The 18,906-nt window shown below is 49.4% G+C and overlaps 1 protein-coding gene across 2 annotated transcripts in view; it reads left to right on the forward strand.

The window, feature by feature from the left end:
• Nucleotides 1–21: 21 nt before the first annotated feature.
• Nucleotides 22–18,906, forward strand: part of cep170bb (centrosomal protein 170Bb) — a 31,692-nt gene continuing 12,807 nt past the window's right edge. For both annotated transcript variants that reach the window (XM_042503127.2, XM_088089059.1), the window contains exons 1-13: nucleotides 22–310; nucleotides 831–1,069; nucleotides 9,097–9,234; nucleotides 9,316–9,405; nucleotides 9,941–10,019; nucleotides 10,114–10,172; nucleotides 10,299–10,413; nucleotides 10,939–11,040; nucleotides 11,658–12,161; nucleotides 12,947–13,986; nucleotides 14,493–14,672; nucleotides 14,823–14,931; nucleotides 16,112–17,821. In XM_042503127.2, the coding sequence (XP_042359061.2) occupies nucleotides 9,130–9,234; nucleotides 9,316–9,405; nucleotides 9,941–10,019; nucleotides 10,114–10,172; nucleotides 10,299–10,413; nucleotides 10,939–11,040; nucleotides 11,658–12,161; nucleotides 12,947–13,986; nucleotides 14,493–14,672; nucleotides 14,823–14,931; nucleotides 16,112–17,821 (4,093 nt within the window). In that variant the 5' untranslated portion in view covers nucleotides 22–310; nucleotides 831–1,069; nucleotides 9,097–9,129. The remainder of the gene's footprint in view (nucleotides 311–830; nucleotides 1,070–9,096; nucleotides 9,235–9,315; nucleotides 9,406–9,940; nucleotides 10,020–10,113; nucleotides 10,173–10,298; nucleotides 10,414–10,938; nucleotides 11,041–11,657; nucleotides 12,162–12,946; nucleotides 13,987–14,492; nucleotides 14,673–14,822; nucleotides 14,932–16,111; nucleotides 17,822–18,906) is intronic.

Below are 18,906 nucleotides of genomic sequence, written 5' to 3' on the forward strand. Positions count from 1 at the left end.
TATTAGTACTTGTAATAGTGGTATTAGTACTGTTATTATTATTTGTAGAAGCAGTAGTAGGATTTTTTTTATCATTATCAGTTTTTATTATTGTTATCGTCGTTGTTAATATTAATGGTGTTAGTAGTATTGTTCTTATTGTTTTATTATTATCTGTAGTAGTAGTATTGTTATGAGTGGTTTAATAATAGACATCGTGTGTTTTCAATTTCCTGTGCAAGCGCCGAGGTGCATGACGTCATCCCAATCCGAAGCGTGCCCTCACGAGGCAACGGGCCATCAGATCACGTGACTCTACCAAGTACCTACCGTAATATAAAACATTTTTAACGATAATATGTGATTAAAAACACTAGGATAAATAGTGATGATGAGTGTGTGTGTGTGTGTTAATCAGCTGAAGATTAGTCAAACCGTAGGCACTCAGACCGGAAACGAGCCTTCCTTCACAATAAGAGCCGAGCATCCGCGGTCCATTGTTAATGTGCAGCTGCAATTAGCGCTAATGATCTGTTCTTTGTTTAAGTTTTAAACATGAAGCTCACAGACTGCAGAAACCAAGAACCTTTAAAAATTAAACACTAAATACAGCCATTTAATGTTGTATAAATGTTATATGATGTGCTTCCCTCTTTCTGCACCATCTCCACCCCCTCATAAATTACAAACAGTCCCTAAACGTCTCTGACGTATTCTGTTCTGTGCACGAGGCTGAATCATAACAAACAGCTTGATGTCAGTGATAAACAGCTGATTTCCACACCGATCAGCATCACAGTTCTTCATCAGATCTGTTGATATTTTATCATCCCGAGGCTTTTATTGTGAAGGTTTCCGGTGCTGCGGTGCGTGTTGACGCAGCGGGTGGCAGCTGGTGCGTCAGGAGGAGACGGAGATGCCATAACAGCAGCATCAGCACCGACCGTCGGTCAGCCTCACCGGGAGCATCTCATCCACTTTGTGTCCGAGCGCCGGTACCGGCCGCGGGACGCCTCTCATGATCTGCCCGCCCCACAAAGCGTCTGTCCCGGTGTGAATTTGCGGAGAGGAGCGGCGACAGCATCTGGAGGTAAGAGCTGCAGGAGGAGGAGGAGGAGGAGGAGGGCAGGGCGTGGAGGAGGGGACCGACCATCCCGCTGTCTGTCTGTCCTCTGTCTGTCTGTCTGTCTGTCTGTCCTCCCTCTGTCTGTCTGTCTGTCTGTCTGTCCTCTGTCTCCTCCGGCAGCGGCTCCTCCTGTCCGGCCCGCAGCCGCAGATGGAGCGCTGAGGCCCGGCGGGAGGATTCTGAGGAGCCGCTCCGGTTCATCCAGTGTCCGTGCGCTTCTGCGTGCGTGCGCGCGCGCGCGTGTGTGAGAGAGTCCGTCCGTGCGTGCGCATGTGTTATCTCGGGTGTGGCCTGGCTCAGGTGAGACAGTGATGATGAAGTTCATGATGAAATTGATGAGGATGAGGATGGTGATGACGTCACAGAGGTGAACAGGTTAACCTGCTCCAAGGTTACTTGGAGACACCTGTGAGGTCAGGTGAAACATTATCTGTGTATTAATGGACAGGACTGAGCCTCATGTCTCTGTGGACATACATGTTTACTGTATGTCCTCTGTCTTTAATTATTTCTTTTCAAAAATTAAAATGTGTTTAATATGAGACATTATCACAAATCCAACATATTTAGTCTTTTGCAATAACTGATCTTTGTGGAAGTTTCCTTGCTCTGCAGACCTTCACCTGGCCACCTGTGACCCGCTTTAACCCTTTGAAACCAGGGCCCACATCACTTTCCTTTTGCTGCGTTCTGTAATATTTTATATTTATATTTATAGAGTGCAAGAAAAAAATTAAAATTACAGGGTTTTTTCAGCTCTTTATTTGTGTAATTTCTCATTTGTTTTGTTGGGGGTTTTTTTTACTCCTCTCCTTTTATTTATTTTTTCTTATTTGCAGGTGATTTTCTTGTGATTTTTTTTAAAACTAATTTCTTGGTAATTGTTGGGTCATGTCTTATTAAGTTGCTCATTGCCTTCTCCCCTTGTTTGGTGTTTGCTTAGATTTCAAATGGTTAATATACAGTTTCATACAATAGATGAGGGACGAGGTCTTTGCTCTGTCAGTTATGTGTATTTATAGTGTACTGCGTGTAGGGCTGGGCGATAAGGAAAAAAGTCACATTAATTTTTTTCATATCAGTCGATATTAATTTATATCATGATATACATCAAATCACTTTTTCTGTCAAGCTTAAAGGTTCCCTTTTACTCCCAAGTGACATATGAAGATATCATAAAGTTAATTTTGATTTAATATTTATTTTCTGTCAGACATTGAACACGACAACTATACTGTCCCACATGTTCGCGCGCTGCAGGACACCTTAGGACATGTCCGTGCTGGAGTGGCCCGTCGGACATGTCGGCACTTGAGCAGGCTGTCGCACATGTCCACGCGCTGGAGCAAGCTGTTTGACATGTCCGCGCTAGAGCAGGCTGTCGGATATTGTAATATCATAATGAAAAAATGTCATGTTATAATCATAATTTGAATTTGGCTTACATTTAAGCCATTATTTCCCTGTTCATGATCTTTTTATTTAATCCTGAATAGTGACATAGTTTGAAAGGTCTGTTTAAATGTCTGTCGGGGGGGAGCTGTCAGGATAGAGCTGTCAGGTCAGAGCTATCAGGATAGAGCTGTCAGGGTAGAGCTATCAGGGTGGAGCTGTCAGGATGGAGCTGTCAGGATAGAGCTGTCAGGTCAGAGCTATCAGGATAGAGCTGTCAGGGTAGAGGTGTCAGGGTGGAGCTGTCAGGATGGAGCTGTCAGAATAGAGCTGTCAGGTCAGAGCTATCAGGATAGAGCTGTCAGGGTAGAGCTATCAGGGTGGAGCTGTCAGGATGGAGCTGTCAGAATAGAGCTGTCAGGTCAGAGCTATCAGGATAGAGCTGTCAGGGTAGAGCTGTCAGGGTGGAGCTGTCAGGATAGAGCTGTCAGGATGGAGCTGTCAGGTCAGAGCTATCAGGATAGAGCTGTCAGGTTGGAGCTGTCAGGGTAGAGCTGTCAGTATAGAGCTGTCAGTATAGAGCTGTCAGGATGGAGCTGTCAGGATAGAGCTGTCAGGATGGAGCTGTCAGGATAAAGCTGTCAGGTCAGAGCTGTTAGGATAGAGCTGTCAGGTCGGTGCTGTCAGTATAGAGCTGTCAGGATAGAGCTATCAGGTCGGAGCTGTCAGGATAGAGCTGTCAGGATAGAACTGTCAGGATGGAGCTGTCAGGTCGGAGCTGTCAGTATAGAGCTGTTAAGATAGAGCTGTCAGGATGGAGCTGTCAGGTCGGAGCTGTCAGGATAGAGCTGTCAGGATGGAGCTGTCCGGTCGGAGCTGTCAGGATAGAGCTGTCAGGATGGAGCTGTCCGGTCCGAGCTGTCAGGATAGAGCTGTCAGGATGGAGCTGTCAGGATGGAGCTGTCAGGTTCGAGCTGTCAGGATAGAGCTGTCAGGATGGAGCTGTCAGGATAGAGCTGTCAGGATAGAGCTGTCAGGATGGAGCTGTCAGGATAGAGCTGTCAGGATGGAGCTGTCAGGATAGAGCTGTCAGGGTGGAGCTGTCAGGATAGAGCTGTCAGGATGGAGCTGTCAGTATAGAGCTGACAGGATGGAGCTGTCAGGATATAGCTGTCAGGATAGAGCTGTCTGGATGGAGCTGTCAGGATAGAGATGTCAGGATAGAGCTGTCAGGTTGGAGCTGTCAGGATAGAGCTGTCAGGATGGAGCTGTCAGGATAGAGCTGACAGGATAGAGCTGTCAGTATAGAGCTGACAGGATAGAGCTGTCAGAATAGAGCTGTCAGGATGGAGCTGTCAGGTCGGAGCTGTCAGGATAGAGATGTCAGGATGGAGCTGTCAGGAAAGAGCTGTCAGGATAGAGCTGTCAGGATAGAGCTGTCAGGATAGAGCTGTCAGGATAGAGCTGTCAGGATAGAGCTGTCAGGATGGAGCTGTCAGGATAGAGCTGTCAGGTCGGAGCTGTCAGGTCGGAGCTGTCAGGATAGAGCCGTCAGGTCAGAGCTGTCAGGATGGAGCTGTCAGGATGGAGCTGTCAGGATAGAGCTGTCAGGGTAGAGCTGTCAGAATGGAGCTGTCAGGTCGGAGCTGTCAGGATGGAGCTGTCAGGATAGAGCTGTCAGGATGGAGCTGTCAGGATGGAGCTGTCAGGATAGAGCTGTCAGGTCGGAGCTGTTGTGGGTAGAGCTGTCAGTATAGAGCTGTCAGGATAGAGCTGTTGTGGGTAGAGCTGTCAGGATAGAGCTGTCAGGATAGAGCTGTCAGGATAGAACTGTCAGGATGGAGCTGTCAGGATAGAGCTGTCAGGTCGGAGCTGTCAGGTCGGAGCTGTCAGGATAGAGCTGTCAGGTTGGAGCTGTCAGGATGGAGCTGTCAGGATAGAGCTGTCAGGATGGAGCTGTCAGGTCGGAGCTGTCAGGATAGAGCTGTCAGGATGGAGCTGTCAGGATAGAGCTGTCAGGATAGAGCTGTCAGGATAGAGCTGTCAGGATAGAGCTGTCAGTATAGAGCTGACAGGATAGAGCTGTCAGAATAGAGCTGTCAGGATGGAGCTGTCAGGATAGAGCTGACAGGATGGAGCTGTCAGGATAGAGCTGTCAGGATAGAGATGTCAGGATGGAGCTGTCAGGAGAGAGATGTCAGGATAGAGCTGTCAGTTCGGAGCTGTCAGGATAGAGCTGTCAGGATGGAGCTGTCAGGATAGAGCTGACAGGATAGAGCTGTCAGTATAGAGCTGACAGGATAGAGCTGTCAGAATAGAGCTGTCAGGATGGAGCTGTCCGGTCGGAGCTGTCAGGATAGAGATGTCTGGATGGAGCTGTCAGTATAGAGCTGTCAGGATGGAGCTGTCAGGATAGAGCTGTCTGGATGGAGCTGTCAGGTCGGAGCTGTCAGGATAGAGCTGCCAGGGTGGAGCTGTCAGTATAGAGCTGTCAGAATAGAGCTGTCAGGGTGGAGCTGTCAGGATAGAGCTGTCAGGTCAGAGCTGTCAGGGTGGAGCTGTCAGGATAGAGCTGTCAGGTCGGAGCTGTCAGGGTGGAGCTGTCAGGGTGGAGCTGTCAGGATAGAGCTGTCAGGTCAGAGCTATCAGGATAGAGCTGTCAGGGTAGAGCTGTCAGGGTGGAGCTGTCAGGATGGAGCTGTCAGGATAGAGCTGTCAGGTCAGAGCTATCAGGGTAGAGCTGTCAGGTTAGAGCTGTCAGGATAGAGCTGTCAGTATAGAGCTGTCAGTATAGAGCTGTCAGGATGGAGCTGTCAGGATAGAGCTGTCAGGATGGAGCTGTCAGGATAAAGCTGTCAGGTCAGAGCTGTTAGGATAGAGCTGTCAGGTCGGAGCTGTCAGGATAGAGCTGTCAGGATAGAGCTATCAGGTCGGAGCTGTCAGGATAGAGCTGTCAGGATAGAACTGTCAGGATGGAGCTGTCAGGTCGGAGCTGTCAGTATAGAGCTGTTAAGATAGAGCTGTCAGGATGGAGCTGTCAGGTCGGAGCTGTCAGGATAGAGCTGTCAGGGCGGAGCTGTCAGGTCGGAGCTGTCAGTATAGAGCTGTCAGGATAGAGCTGTCAGAATGGAGCTGTCAGGTCGGAGCTGTCAGGATAGAGCTGTCAGGTCGGAGCTGTCAGGATGGAGCTGTCAGGATGGAGCTGTCAGGATAGAGCTGTCAGGTCGGAGCTGTCAGGGTAGAGCTGTCAGTATAGAGCTGTCAGGATAGAGCTGTCAGGGTAGAGCTGTCAGGATAGAGCTGTCAGGATAGAGCTGTTAGGATAGAACTGTCAGGATGGAGCTGTCAGGATAGAGCTGTCCGGTCGGAGCTGTCAGGATAGAGCCGTCAGGTCGGAGCTGTCAGGGTCGAGCTGTCAGGATGGAGCTGTCAGGATAGAGCTGTCAGGTCGGAGCTGTCAGGATAGAGCTGTCAGGATAGAGCTGTCAGTATAGAGCTGTCAGGACAGAGCTGTCAGGTCGGAGCTGTCAGGGTAGAGCTGTCAGTATAGAGCTGTCAGGATAGAGCTGTCAGGGTAGAGCTGTCAGGATGGAGCTGTCAGTATAGAGCTGACAGGATGGAGCTGTCAGGATAGAGCTGTCAGGATAGAGATGTCTGGATGGAGCTGTCAGGATAGAGATGTCAGGATAGAGCTGTCAGTTCGGAGCTGTCAGGATAGAGCTGTCAGGATGGAGCTGTCAGGATAGAGCTGACAGGATAGAGCTGTCAGTATAGAGCTGACAGGATAGAGCTGTCAGAATAGAGCTGTCAGGATGGAGCTGTCCGGTCGGAGCTGTCAGGATAGAGATGTCTGGATGGAGCTGTCAGTATAGAGCTGTCAGGATAGAGCTGTCAGGATAGAGCTGTCAGGATGGAGCTGTCAGGTCGGAGCTGTCAGGATAGAGCTGTCAGGATGGAGCTGTCAGGATAGAGCTGTCAGAATAGAGCTGTCAGGGTGGAGCTGTCAGGATAGAGATGTCAGGTCAGAGCTGTCAGGGTGGAGCTGTCAGGATAGAGCTGTCAGGACGGAGCTGTCAGGACAGAGCTGTCAGGGTGGAGCTGTCAGGATAGAGCTGTCAGGTCAGAGCTGTCAGGATAGAGCTGTCAGGGTAGAGCTATCAGGGTGGAGCTGTCAGGATGGAGGTGTCAGGCTAGAGCTGTCAGGGCAGAGCTATCAGGATAGAGCTGTCAGGTTGGAGCTGTCAGGGTAGAGCTGTCAGTATAGAGCTGTCAGTATAGAGCTGTCAGGATGGAGCTGTCAGGATAGAGCTGTCAGGATGGAGCTGTCAGGATAGAGCTGTCAGGTCAGAGCTGTTAGGATAGAGCTGTCAGGTCGGTGCTGTCAGTATAGAGCTGTCAGGATAGAGCTATCAGGTCGGAGCTGTCAGGATAGAGCTGTCAGGATAGAGCTGTCAGGATGGAGCTGTCAGGGCGGAGCTGTCAGTATAGAGCTGTTAAGATAGAGCTGTCAGGATGGAGCTGTCAGGTCGGAGCTGTCAGGATAGAGCTGTCAGGTCGGAGCTGTCAGGTCGGAGCTGTCAGGATAGAGCTGTCAGTATAGAGCTGTCAGAATGGAGCTGTCAGGTCGGAGCTGTCAGGATAGAGCCGTCAGGTCGGAGCTGTCAGGATGGAGCTGTCAGGATGGAGCTGTCAGGATAGAGCTGTCAGGTCGGAGCTGTCAGGGTAGAGCTGTCAGGATAGAGCTGTCAGTATAGAGCTGTCAGGGTAGAGCTGTCAGGTTGGAGCTGTCAGGGTAGAGCTGTCAGTATAGAGCTGTCAGAATGGAGCTGTCAGGTCGGAGCTGTCAGGATAGAGCTGTCAGGTCGGAGCTGACAGGATGGAGCTGTCAGGATGGAGCTGTCAGGATAGAGCTGTCAGGTCGGAGCTGTCAGGGTAGAGCTGTCAGGATAGAGCTGTCAGTATAGAGCTGTCAGGATAGAGCTGTCAGGTTGGAGCTGTCAGGGTAGAGCTGTCAGGATAGAGCTGTCAGGATAGAGCTGTCAGAATGGAGCTGTCAGGTCGGAGCTGTCAGGTCGGAGCTGTCAGGTCGGAGCTGTCAGGATAGAGCCGTCAGGTCGGAGCTGTCAGGATGGAGCTGTCAGGATAGAGCTGTCAGGTCGGAGCTGTCAGGATAGAGCTGTCAGGATAGAGCTGTCAGTATAGAGCTGTCAGGATAGAGCTGTCAGGTTGGAGCTGTCAGGGTAGAGCTGTCAGTATAGAGCTGTCAGGATAGAGCTGTCAGGGTAGAGCTGTCAGAATGGAGCTGTCAGGTCGGAGCTGTCAGGATGGAGCTGTCAGGATAGAGCTGTCAGGATGGAGCTGTCAGGATGGAGCTGTCAGGATGGAGCTGTCAGTATAGAGCTGTCAGAATAGAGCTGTCAGTATAGAGCTGTCAGGATAGAGCTGTCAGGATAGAGCTGTCAGGATAGAACTGTCAGGATGGAGCTGTCAGGTCGGAGCTGTCAGGATAGAGCTGTTAGGATAGAGCTGTCAGGATAGAGCTGTCAGGATGGAGCTGTCAGGATAGAGCTGTCAGGTCGGAGCTGTCAGGTCGGAGCTGTCAGGATAGAGCTGTCAGTATAGAGCTGTCAGAATGGAGCTGTCAGGTCGGAGCTGTCAGGTCGGAGCTGTCAGGATAGAGCCGTCAGGTCGGAGCTGTCAGGATGGAGCTGTCAGGATGGAGCTGTCAGGATAGAGCTGTCAGGTCGGAGCTGTCAGGGTAGAGCTGTCAGGATAGAGCTGTCAGTATAGAGCTGTCAGGATAGAGCTGTCAGGTTGGAGCTGTCAGGGTAGAGCTGTCAGTATAGAGCTGTCAGGATAGAGCTGTCAGGGTAGAGCTGTCAGAATGGAGCTGTCAGGTCGGAGCTGTCAGGATGGAGCTGTCAGGATAGAGCTGTCAGGATGGAGCTGTCAGGATGGAGCTGTCAGGATAGAGCTGTCAGGTCGGAGCTGTCAGGGTAGAGCTGTCAGTATAGAGCTGTCAGGATAGAGCTGTCAGGATAGAGCTGTCAGGATAGAGCTGTCAGGATAGAGCTGTCAGGTAGGAGCTGTCAGGATAGAGCTGTCAGGATGGAGCTGTCAGGATAGAGCTGTTAGGTCGGAGCTGTCAGGATAGAGCTGTCAGTATAGAGCTGTCAGGATAGAGCTGTCAGGATAGAGCTGTCAGGATAGAGCTGTCAGTATAGAGCTGTCAGGATGGAGCTGTCAGTATAGAGCTGTCAGGATGGAGCTGTCAGGATAGAGCTGTCAGTATAGAGCTGATGAAAAGATGAAAACACGTGAAGGTGAACATGCTGCCCTATCAGGTCCACATGATCTCTATCACGGATATCAGCAGTATCGGAGGAAAAATACTTCCATCATGTTTTCAGGATTTTAGTTTCATATCTGAACTGAAGTATCGCTTCATTCAGACGATTATTTTCTTACTTTTTGAGTTTCTGAGGTTTTCTGAGGTTTCTAAGATTTCTGTTTTAGGTTTCTGAGGTTTTTGAAGTTTATTATTATTATTATTATTATTATTATTATTATTCTGAGGGTGTCTGAACTTTTTTTCCCAGGATGCTCTGGGGTTTCCCAGCAGGCCTGTGAAGATGAGTGTGACATCATGGTTCCTGGTGAGCAGCTCCGGGACTCGACACCGCCTCCCCAAGGAGATGATCTTTGTGGGCCGAGAGGACTGTGAGCTCATGCTTCAGGTGAGTTATTGATCACTGATCAGGTTATTGATCACACGTGCGATTGGTCGTTGGTCTGGACTCTCCTTTGTCCCCCGACAGTCCCGCAGCGTTGACAAACAGCACGCCGTCATCAACTACAACCCGACGACTGACGAACACCTGGTGAAGGACCTGGGCAGCCTGAACGGGGTGAGACAGGGAGCACACACACACACACACACACACATACAGAGTCACACACACACACACACACACATACAGAGTCACACACACACACACACACACACACACACACACACACACACACACACACACACACACACACACACACACACACACAGAGTCACACACACACAGAGTCATACACAGAGTCACACACACACACAGAGTCACACACAGAGTCACACATACACACACAGAGTCACACACACACACACACATACAGAGTCACACACACACACACGCACACACACACAGAGTCACACACACATACACACACAGTCTCACACACACACACACACACACACAGAGTCACACACACACACAGAGTCATACACAGAGTCACACACACACACAGAGTCACACACAGAGTCTCACACATACACACACAGAGTCACACACACACACACACATACAGAGTCACACACACACACACGCACACACACACAGAGTCACACACACACACACACACACACACACTGACTGTATGTTTCTGTTGCTGCAGACGTTTGTGAACGACCTGAGGATTCCTGATCAGACCTACATCACCCTCAAACTGTCCGACATCATCCGCTTTGGATATGATATCCTTCAGACGACGTCATCACTCTGTGTGTGTGTGTGTGTGTGTGTGTGTGTTTGTGATGATGTCAGCGTGTTTCTTAACTTCCTGTTCACATTCTCACGTCTACGTTTTGGAGAAAAGTCAACACAAAGTTCCCGAGGAGGCTCTGAAGGTCAGAGAGTCTTCAGGTTCACCTCTTATTTATTGATCAGCTGATCAACTGATCGGATTCTGATCACCTGTGTGTGTGTGTGTGTGTGTGTGTGTGTGTGTGTGTGTGTGTGTGTGTGTGTTGCAGCATGAGAAGTACAGCAGTCAGCTGCAGATGAGTCTGAAGGCGTCAGAGAAGAAGAAGACGGAGCTGGAGGACCGAACGAGAGCCGAGAAAACACTGAGTACCAAGAGTACACAGGGTACGTCAGAATACTGCAAATTATACTGAAAAAAATGCTCCAGATTCCATAAATATAACTACAAACAACCATAAACACTGAGAACCAGTCACACTACTGCAGATTATACTACAAATACCCCAAAATACTGAGTCCCAAGACTACACAGGGTACTGTCATAATATTGCAAATAATACTAGAAACAACCAAAAACACAGAGTACCAAGAGATACTACAAGTAGTACTGCAAGCAATCCAAAACACTGAGTACAGCAAGTCATACTTAAAAGTAATGCTGCAAATAAAACTACAAACAACCATAAACACAGAGTACTGAGAGTTCACAAAGTGAGTCATGATGCTGCAAATATGACTCGTTTGACTCTCCGTCCAATCGGAGGCCGGCTCTGTCAGGACGGCTCGTTTTCAATCTGAAGTGAAACATTTGATCACATCGATAAATTTAAACGTTTAAAATTGTGATGATTTAACCTGAAACATGTCGATGTAAATGTGTGTGTGTGTGTGTGTGTGTGTGTGTCACAGAGGCTCCAGCGTGTCGGCCCACGCCTCTGTACGGTCAGCCGTCGTGGTGGGGAGAGGAGGATTATGGGAGTAAAGTTCAGAGCGGCAGTGAGCCTCATGGAGGTAAAAACAATTGTGTATTCTATGGCTTAATTTAGTATATTTTTAATGCTAATTTGTGATGAAAATATTTTCTTCAAACCCACGGGGTTAAATTTTGGCAGTTATTTTTCTTTTTCCTTTTAAATTGTTTTGGTGATTTTTAAAGAAAACATTTTGGCAATTTATTTTTTCTTTAAAAATCTTAGATTTTTTTTCTTTTTCCTTTAAAAAAATTATGATTTTTTTTTAAAAGAAAACATTTTTTTTCTATTTTTTCCCCATTTTTGGTGATGTTTTCAAGAAAAAATCTTATTATTTTCTTTAATTTCTTTTTTTTTGCAGCATTTAAAGGAAAAATTTGGACCTTTTTTTTTCTCTTAAACAATTTCTGGTAATGACAATTTTGTCTTTACAAATTTATGGCGATTTTTCTTGTTTTTTTTTTGTAGAAAACATCTGAGCTTCATCAAAAAGAGTTTTTAAAATCTTACAACTCATTTGTGCTGAAGGGAGGGTCATGCTTTCTCCTAGTCACACAGTGAGGGAGCCTCTCCCCTCATAAATAAACCACAGTCCCTGAGCAGAACCTGTATGTGATGATTCTGACAGCTGACGTTAAATGTTTGTGTTTCTGTCAGACGTTCAGAAAGACGCCCCGCCGGTGGATCCGGATTTTTCCGGCTCTCTGTCAGAACCAAAGACCGTCTTCCCTTCGTACCACCGTGAGCCAAGCTACTTCGAGATCCCCACCAAAGACTTCCAGCACCCCAAAACTCTGGGGGCGGAGCTTCATGAGATCCCCACCAAGGACACGGACACGCCCCCGCCACCGGCGCCGCCGTCGCCCCCCACCCCAACCCCGCCCGTCGTCCAGAGCCACGCCTCCTTCACCATCGAGTTTGACGACTGCATGCCCGGGAAGATCAAGATCAAGGACCACGTCACCAAGTTCTCCACCCGCCAGAGGAAGCAGCCGGCCCCGCCCACCAAGACCGCCACGCCCACAGACATGATGTCAGCAGAGAGCAAGGTGGCCGATTGGCTGGTGCACAGTGATGTCAGCATGATGAGGAGACGGCCGACGTGCGAGGACGTTTACAGCACCAAGAGCGACCTCGCCATCAACATCAAGACGCTCAAAGGTGCGAGTCAGTTTTAACCCGTTATCACCTGCTCCTTTTTTTCAGGTCTCTGCTGGAAAATCAGCTTTATTTTGTTCAGAAACTCGGGAGGAAGGTAAACAGGAGGAGAAATGATGAAGTTAGAGAGAGAATCCTGAAAATGTGTCCTATATATATATATATATATATATATATATATATATATATATACTGTACATTGCAAGAATTTAAAAAAAGCTTAAAAATTATGATGAGTAATGTTAAATAATTTTAGATATATATTTAAAAATAAAGTTCAAAGGGCATTTTTTCTTAGCTTTTTTAAAAAGTAGTCTTTCACATCTACTAATCTGTTGTTTTTTGTTTTTTTCTTGCGTTTACTGTGCCGATAATCCCATCTTCTTCTTTGGTGTTCATGGTTTCAGTGAAATGAACTGAATGATTGAATTGTGAGAATCTTATATTTGTTAATGTGATCTAAGGAGCTAACTGACGTTATCTCCAGCAGGTCGCCATCAACCTGGTTTGATACATCCATAGAGCAAGTATTAAAATGAGCTGCATGGTAACCATGGTAACCAGAGCGAGCCTGTAATAGAGACAGGCCAAAATGTGGAGCCACCGTGGGCTGGTTAAAGGGACCGGGCCTTTAATTGAAGTTTGACGGCAGCTTGTCGAGCTCCACCGGAGTCAAACGACGTGCGGCGTGACGGCCTCGCAGGTTTTAAGACCTCATGGCGTCTCCTCTGGTCTGGAGGTTATAAATATCTAACATGTTGATTCATGTTTGATGTGTCTGTTCTCAGGTCACCATCACGAGGACGGGACCCAGAGCGACTCTGAGGACCCGGTCCTCAAAGGCCGGCGGAGTAAATCCCACCACTCCGTCCAATCAGAGCAGTCTGAGGCGTCGCAGCAGACAGTTCAGTCCGTCCCACAAACTGAGATTCTCCACCAGCCGCTGCAGTACTCGCCACCAGGACCGGCCCCGGCCTCACCCTTGGCCCCTGAGCGGCCCCTGTCCCAGAGTCCTCCTCGGGCTCAGTCCCCTACCGCAGAGACGCCAAAGCAGGGGCCCCCTGAGCACCTCACCCAGCAGGCCTTCATCATTGAGTTCTTCGATGACAACCCGCGCAAGAAGCGCTCACAGTCCTTCACGCACAACCCCGCCCATGCCGACTCCTACTCTGCCCTGAAGGCCAAGCTGGAGCGCCGGAAAGGCGGTGAGCGGCCGGCGTCTGTGCACGGCCACATCCCCCCCACTCAGCAGGTGACAGTTCCTCTGAAGGGCCAGGGCCACGGCGGCCCCCAGAGGTCCAGCTCTCTGAAGAGGGAGAAGACGGAGGGGGAGGCTGTGTCCTCCTCCCGCTCCTCCTCCTCCTCCGGGATCACCATCAGACCCTTTGGCAGCGTCGGGAAGAAGTCCAAGCTCGCGCAGGAGTTTGCTGCGGAGTTCTTAAAGGACTCTGGTCCACAGGAGTCCTCGCCAACCAGGGACAAGATGTCCCCACCCCCAATGTCTGCGCCACCGGTGATGGTGTCGCCTCCTCAGGCCAGAATCCCCTCCCCCCAGGAAACGGCCGCCTCCTCTGTCTCCTACCCTACCTCCCCCTTACAGCTGGTGTCCAAGTCCTCCATCCCTGCCAGCGCTGCCTCCCCGGTCCACTCCTCCGGGCCCCCCCTGTCACCCATGCTGCCCCTGGGGGTCCGCGCTGGAGACCCCAAAGCTTCGCAGAGGATGATGAGGAACGAGGAGGATGATAGCCTGAGCGACGCTGGGACCTACACCATTGAGACGGAGGTGCAGGACAAGGAGGTGGAGGAGGCTCGCAACATGATCGATCAGGTGACCTCACAATGACCTCACACTGACCTCACAATGACCTCACACTGACCTCACAGTGACCTCACAGTCAGACCCTGAAAGCCTGCGGGTTTGGGATACATTTCTTCTTAAACATCATCAAAAATGTAATAAATAAATAAATAAATAAATTCCAGAATGTTTTCTTCAGAATTCACAAAAAACTTTGTGAATTCTCTGAAAAATTGCCAAAATTTTCAAAGAAAAATAAATCGTCCAAAAAGTATAGAAAAAAAATTGCAAACATTTTTCAAAGAAAACGGTAACAGCGTCCGGAGCGTAAACAGCTGATGCTGATGACAGAGCATCACCGTGTGACAAGTTCGGACGAAACCTTTGTTGGTGCATCAGCGCTTGTGAAAATCCTCTTGACCAATCAGATCGCTTGGTCAACACTAACTGTTGTATAAATGTCTTTAGAGATGCATGAAACCCTTCTGTCCTCGTGGCCCCGCCCCCCTCCTCATGCATGCCGTGTGCTCCGACAGGTGTTTGGCGTCCTGGACTCTCCGGAGTACAGTGGCGTCACCCCAACCGTGTACAGACCGGTTATACATGACGGCAGAGATGAGCAGGCTAATGACGGTAGCTCTGTGGACCCGCTGCATGGCTTTATCCCGGCTGCTCTCAGCGGCCCCCCGTCTGGCCCCCAGACCGGCCCCATACAGGTAACGCCTGCAGGACACACCTGTGAGCATGATGTGACCCCAGAGCATGCAGACCAGTTCTTCCCTTCAGGTTCTCCTCCGTTAGTTTCTCCTGTTACATCACTTCCTGCTGGTGGGTTCTGTCCGTCATCGTGTGGTTTTCTGGTCCAGGTTCCAGCTGCTGGTCTTGAAGGACCAAAGTGGGTTTCCCGTTGGGCCAGCCTGGCGGACAGCTACGGAGAGCCTGGTTCCACTCCGCCTCAGGGAGACGCTCTAGAAGGTGCTGCTCAAACTCTGTTTATCACGAGACGATGTTAACCGTCTGTGGTACACGTGGCGATACCAAAGAAAAAAATGTTTATTCATTTTGTCACAGAACAGACTAAGTAAACATAATTCACCGTACTGTTTTGTATGGATCACTTCCAGGATACAAGGTAAAAGTAGATTTATTGGTCTTGCAAACTTTGGTTAAAAAAATTAAAATTTTGTCCTTGATCCTGCTATATCTTTGGAGTTGAAGGATAAGTTGATTAAAATTAGAAGCATCTATGAAAAATTCCCTCCAGTAGTTAGGGGTTAACCATGTCGCGAGCGACCAGTCAGACAAGGGGAGGGGAGAAACAAAGAGAGGGAGGAGAGCCGGCATCAGGGCGAGGCTGACCCGACCAGGCCTCTTCTGGCTAATGTCCGCTCGCAGGAGAATTATGTGGATGAGATGTGATTGAGACTCACTCAGCAACATATCAGAGACTGCTCTGCTCTTCACATGGTTGACCCCTAACATCCCGGGTCAAGCTGTTGCACTGGATGGGCGGACCTTGTTCAGAGCCGACAGGACACAAGACTGATGCAAATTTAAAAAATGCACTGCAGGAATTGTGTGATCCGCAGCAACATGCCCAAACAACTGGATGGAATTTTTCAGAGTAGCTGCTGATTTTAATCAACTCGTCCTTCAACTGATGTAGCAGGATCAAGGATTAATGTATGAATAATAAATCTGTCTTGTAGCTTGTTAGTGGAGATCCTCTCGCGGTCTGCTGCATTCACTCCAAACTCCACAGATATCAGGAGTTACTGGCTGCTCATAAACATACGCCGCCGTCATAGAAGTCGTCCAACATAAGCTTCAGTTTTCTGATGATTCCTGCTGACTGCAGACTCATCCAGCCGCTTTATGTAGCCGCTTTTTTGTATTTCTAGTTATGGATTATTTATGACTTACAGTCCTCCATCTAAATTTGTTAAGAGTCACATGATTGGAAACAAGCTGTTGCTGTAAATCCGTGTCTCCGCCCCACACAGTCTCTGTTAGAGAGTGGATCATGTGGACTTTTGATCTTAAGGTTTAGAAATGTCGCAGCATATGAGTCTAGAATTAAAGCATTTATTTTATAAAATATCATCAAATACGGAACATTTCTACAAGACATTGAGATAATCGATTGTTTTTGTAGATCTGCGCTTCATGAGTCGGTCGATGGGGAACTACAGCTACGATAACTCAGAGTCAGAGTCGAGTCACAGCTCCAGGACCAGACGGCTGCTGCCCCAGGTGCCTCCAGAGAAGCTGGAAGGCGTTCCTCCAAGTATCTTGATCCGCCACGAACCAAACCACGGCCAGGAGCCCCCTGACAGAGTCTCTGGTCCGCTCCGCCCACAGGACGCCACCCAGCGGCTGGCGGTTCAGGACGACGTGGACCCGGACAGCCTGAGTGACGCCAGTCGCTCAGACGACGCACCAGTCCTGGAGAAGACAAAGAAGACTCAGACCAGGACTGGATCTGTGTCTCCAGCTGGTCCTCAGTTCAAGGGTCCAGAGAAAGTGTCCCCCTCCACCAAGTCCACCTCCTTCTACATTGGCTCTGAGGACAGTTCGGGTAAACCGGAGCAGGCCCAGAGTCCGGTCCAGTCTGACAGGACTAAACCTCCCCCCACCACCGTCCTGATCCGACACTTGAGTGGACACGAGCCCCGGAGGACAGGTGTCAAACCCAACAGTTCTGCTCCAAACCTCCAAATGCAGGACAAGGATTCTGTCCCCACCAAGGACAGCTGCATGTCCTCCATGGTCCGGCAGGAGAGCTTCACCAAAGACCGGCCCAGCGACACGGTCCAGATGAAGAAGCTCCCGCACATCTCCAGCCATCCGTCCATCCGAGACATGGAGCAGAGGAGGGACAACATCCAGGACACGCAGTCCTTCCTCCAGGAGGCCGAGGGGACTCTGTCCTCTCTGGACTCCAAGTTCCCCTCGTCCGGCTCCGGTCGCAGCTCAAAGAAAGGCGGCTCCTCCACCCACATGGATGACTCACTCTCCGGGGAGTCGGACGTGGACACGGCCAGCACTGTCAGCCAGGTGAGCAGCAAGAATGCTCCGGTCAGCTCTGGCATCAAAAAGCGTCCCGCCATCAGCAGTCTGCAAAAGGAGAAGTCCTCATCCAGCCCGTCCATCCAGGAGAAGGGACGACAGCTCTCTGCCCGAGAACGCCTTTCTGAAAAACGCAGAAGCCAGACGACCACAGAGACGTCGAGCAAGGCAGAGGCCGCAAAGCGTTTCCAGATGCGCCGCAGTGCGGGGAACCGCGGCTCCCTGGATCTGTCCGAGGGCCAACAGGGTTCTGGTCCGCACTGGACTGAGACAACGTCCTCTGACCATGAGGCCTCCCGTCCATCCAGCCGCAGCAAGAAGCTCATAGCCCCCCTTCAGAAGGAAGACAACGGGAAGACGCCCAAGACGGCAGCTCAGCAGGTTCTGACTCGGTCAAACAGCCTGTCAGCGCCGAGGCCAACCCGGGCGTCCATGCTGCGACGAGCGCGCCTTGGCGAGGCCTCCGATAACGAGGGTGCCGAGACTGACCGCGGCTCCCAGAACTCTGACCACATCACGGCACCGTCCAAACCGTCTGCCGAGGGGAAGAAGCTGTCCCGGCTGGACATCTTAGCGATGCCCAGGAAGAGGACCGGCTCCTTCACGGCACCCAGTGACAATGAGACATCCTCCGCCGGGCGTGCTGTGTTCTCCAATCGCAACTCTGAGTCCGCCGTCACCTCCAGGAAGACGTCTGCGGGCGACGCCCGCCAGGCCGCTGGCAAAGGGGGCGGAGCTCTGGGAAAGCAACCGCTGACCCGAACCCGGTCCACTGGAGCCAAGTACCCCAGCAGCGGTGAGTCCTGGTCAAATTTGTCATGCAGTGTGTTGCAACTGATATTTTTTTTAACATTATTTTAAAGGAATTTTAAGGTGTTAAGGTGCACCGATGCAACAATTAAAATGTTTAGTTTCACTCTGATGCTGCATAAATCTGTCTATCAGAGATTAATGCTGCGTATATATGGAATCCAGCAGACAGCAGACCGGATGTTGTTTTAATGAATGAAGGCAGGACGGTAAAATTAAGCGAGGCTGGCAGAGAGAATAATCTGGATCACGAAAAGTTAATAATTTTGGTGCAACAACACCATGAACTGTATGATCAAAAACTGACATCCTTCTGAAATGTTACAAGTAAAACGGAAATTGAAAATTGGAATTGGAAATTGAACTTTCTTTGTGTTTTGGGGGGAATTTAACATCATTTTATGTTTGCAACAGAATATAAAGAGAAAGCTTCCTTTTGTGCTAAATTGCTACAATAATTAATAAAAAAGATAATAATTACATAAAAGACCCTAAATAAATGTCTTTTTTTGGTACATCACTATAGCAACATATCGTCATGTATACTATATTTTGTTGTCCTGCTGTACCTTTGGATTAAAAAAAAAAAAATTCCCGTTCAGTCCAGGAGGTGTCACTGGTCTGCCAGACTTCATGTGAATGCAGCATAAATCAGCAGGATCATTTGACAGAGACACAGTGTGAGGACAGAAGTCGTCCCTCTGATGGACGGACGATCAGTTCGTAGCGTCCACCATGGACAAAACAGAGCTGATTTTGATGCGACCCTTGTTTCATCGCTCCGCTGAGGCCTCTCACCATCACCGAGCATCGATTTCTGTCCCTGCTGACTGTCGGCCAGCCTGCTGCTGTTACCATGGAAACGCAGCTTCACAGCATCCGCCCGCAGCGTCATGTGACTGTGGTTCAACACATGAATCTGTCGGCTGAGAAACAAAACTCATCACCTCAGCAGCCGAGACGTTTAGGGTTAAAGTTGTTTAATTCAGCTGCTGGATTCATCGAATTGTCTGAATTTATCCCATAACATCCAAAAACATGCACTTCTCACTTCATCTGCCACCAGCCACA

The sequence above is a fragment of the Plectropomus leopardus genome, chromosome 16, assembly GCF_026936395.1.
Source record: "Plectropomus leopardus strain MGB_pleo_1.0 chromosome 16, ASM2693639v1, whole genome shotgun sequence".
In the NCBI taxonomy this organism is placed as follows: Eukaryota; Metazoa; Chordata; class Actinopteri; order Perciformes; family Serranidae; genus Plectropomus; species Plectropomus leopardus.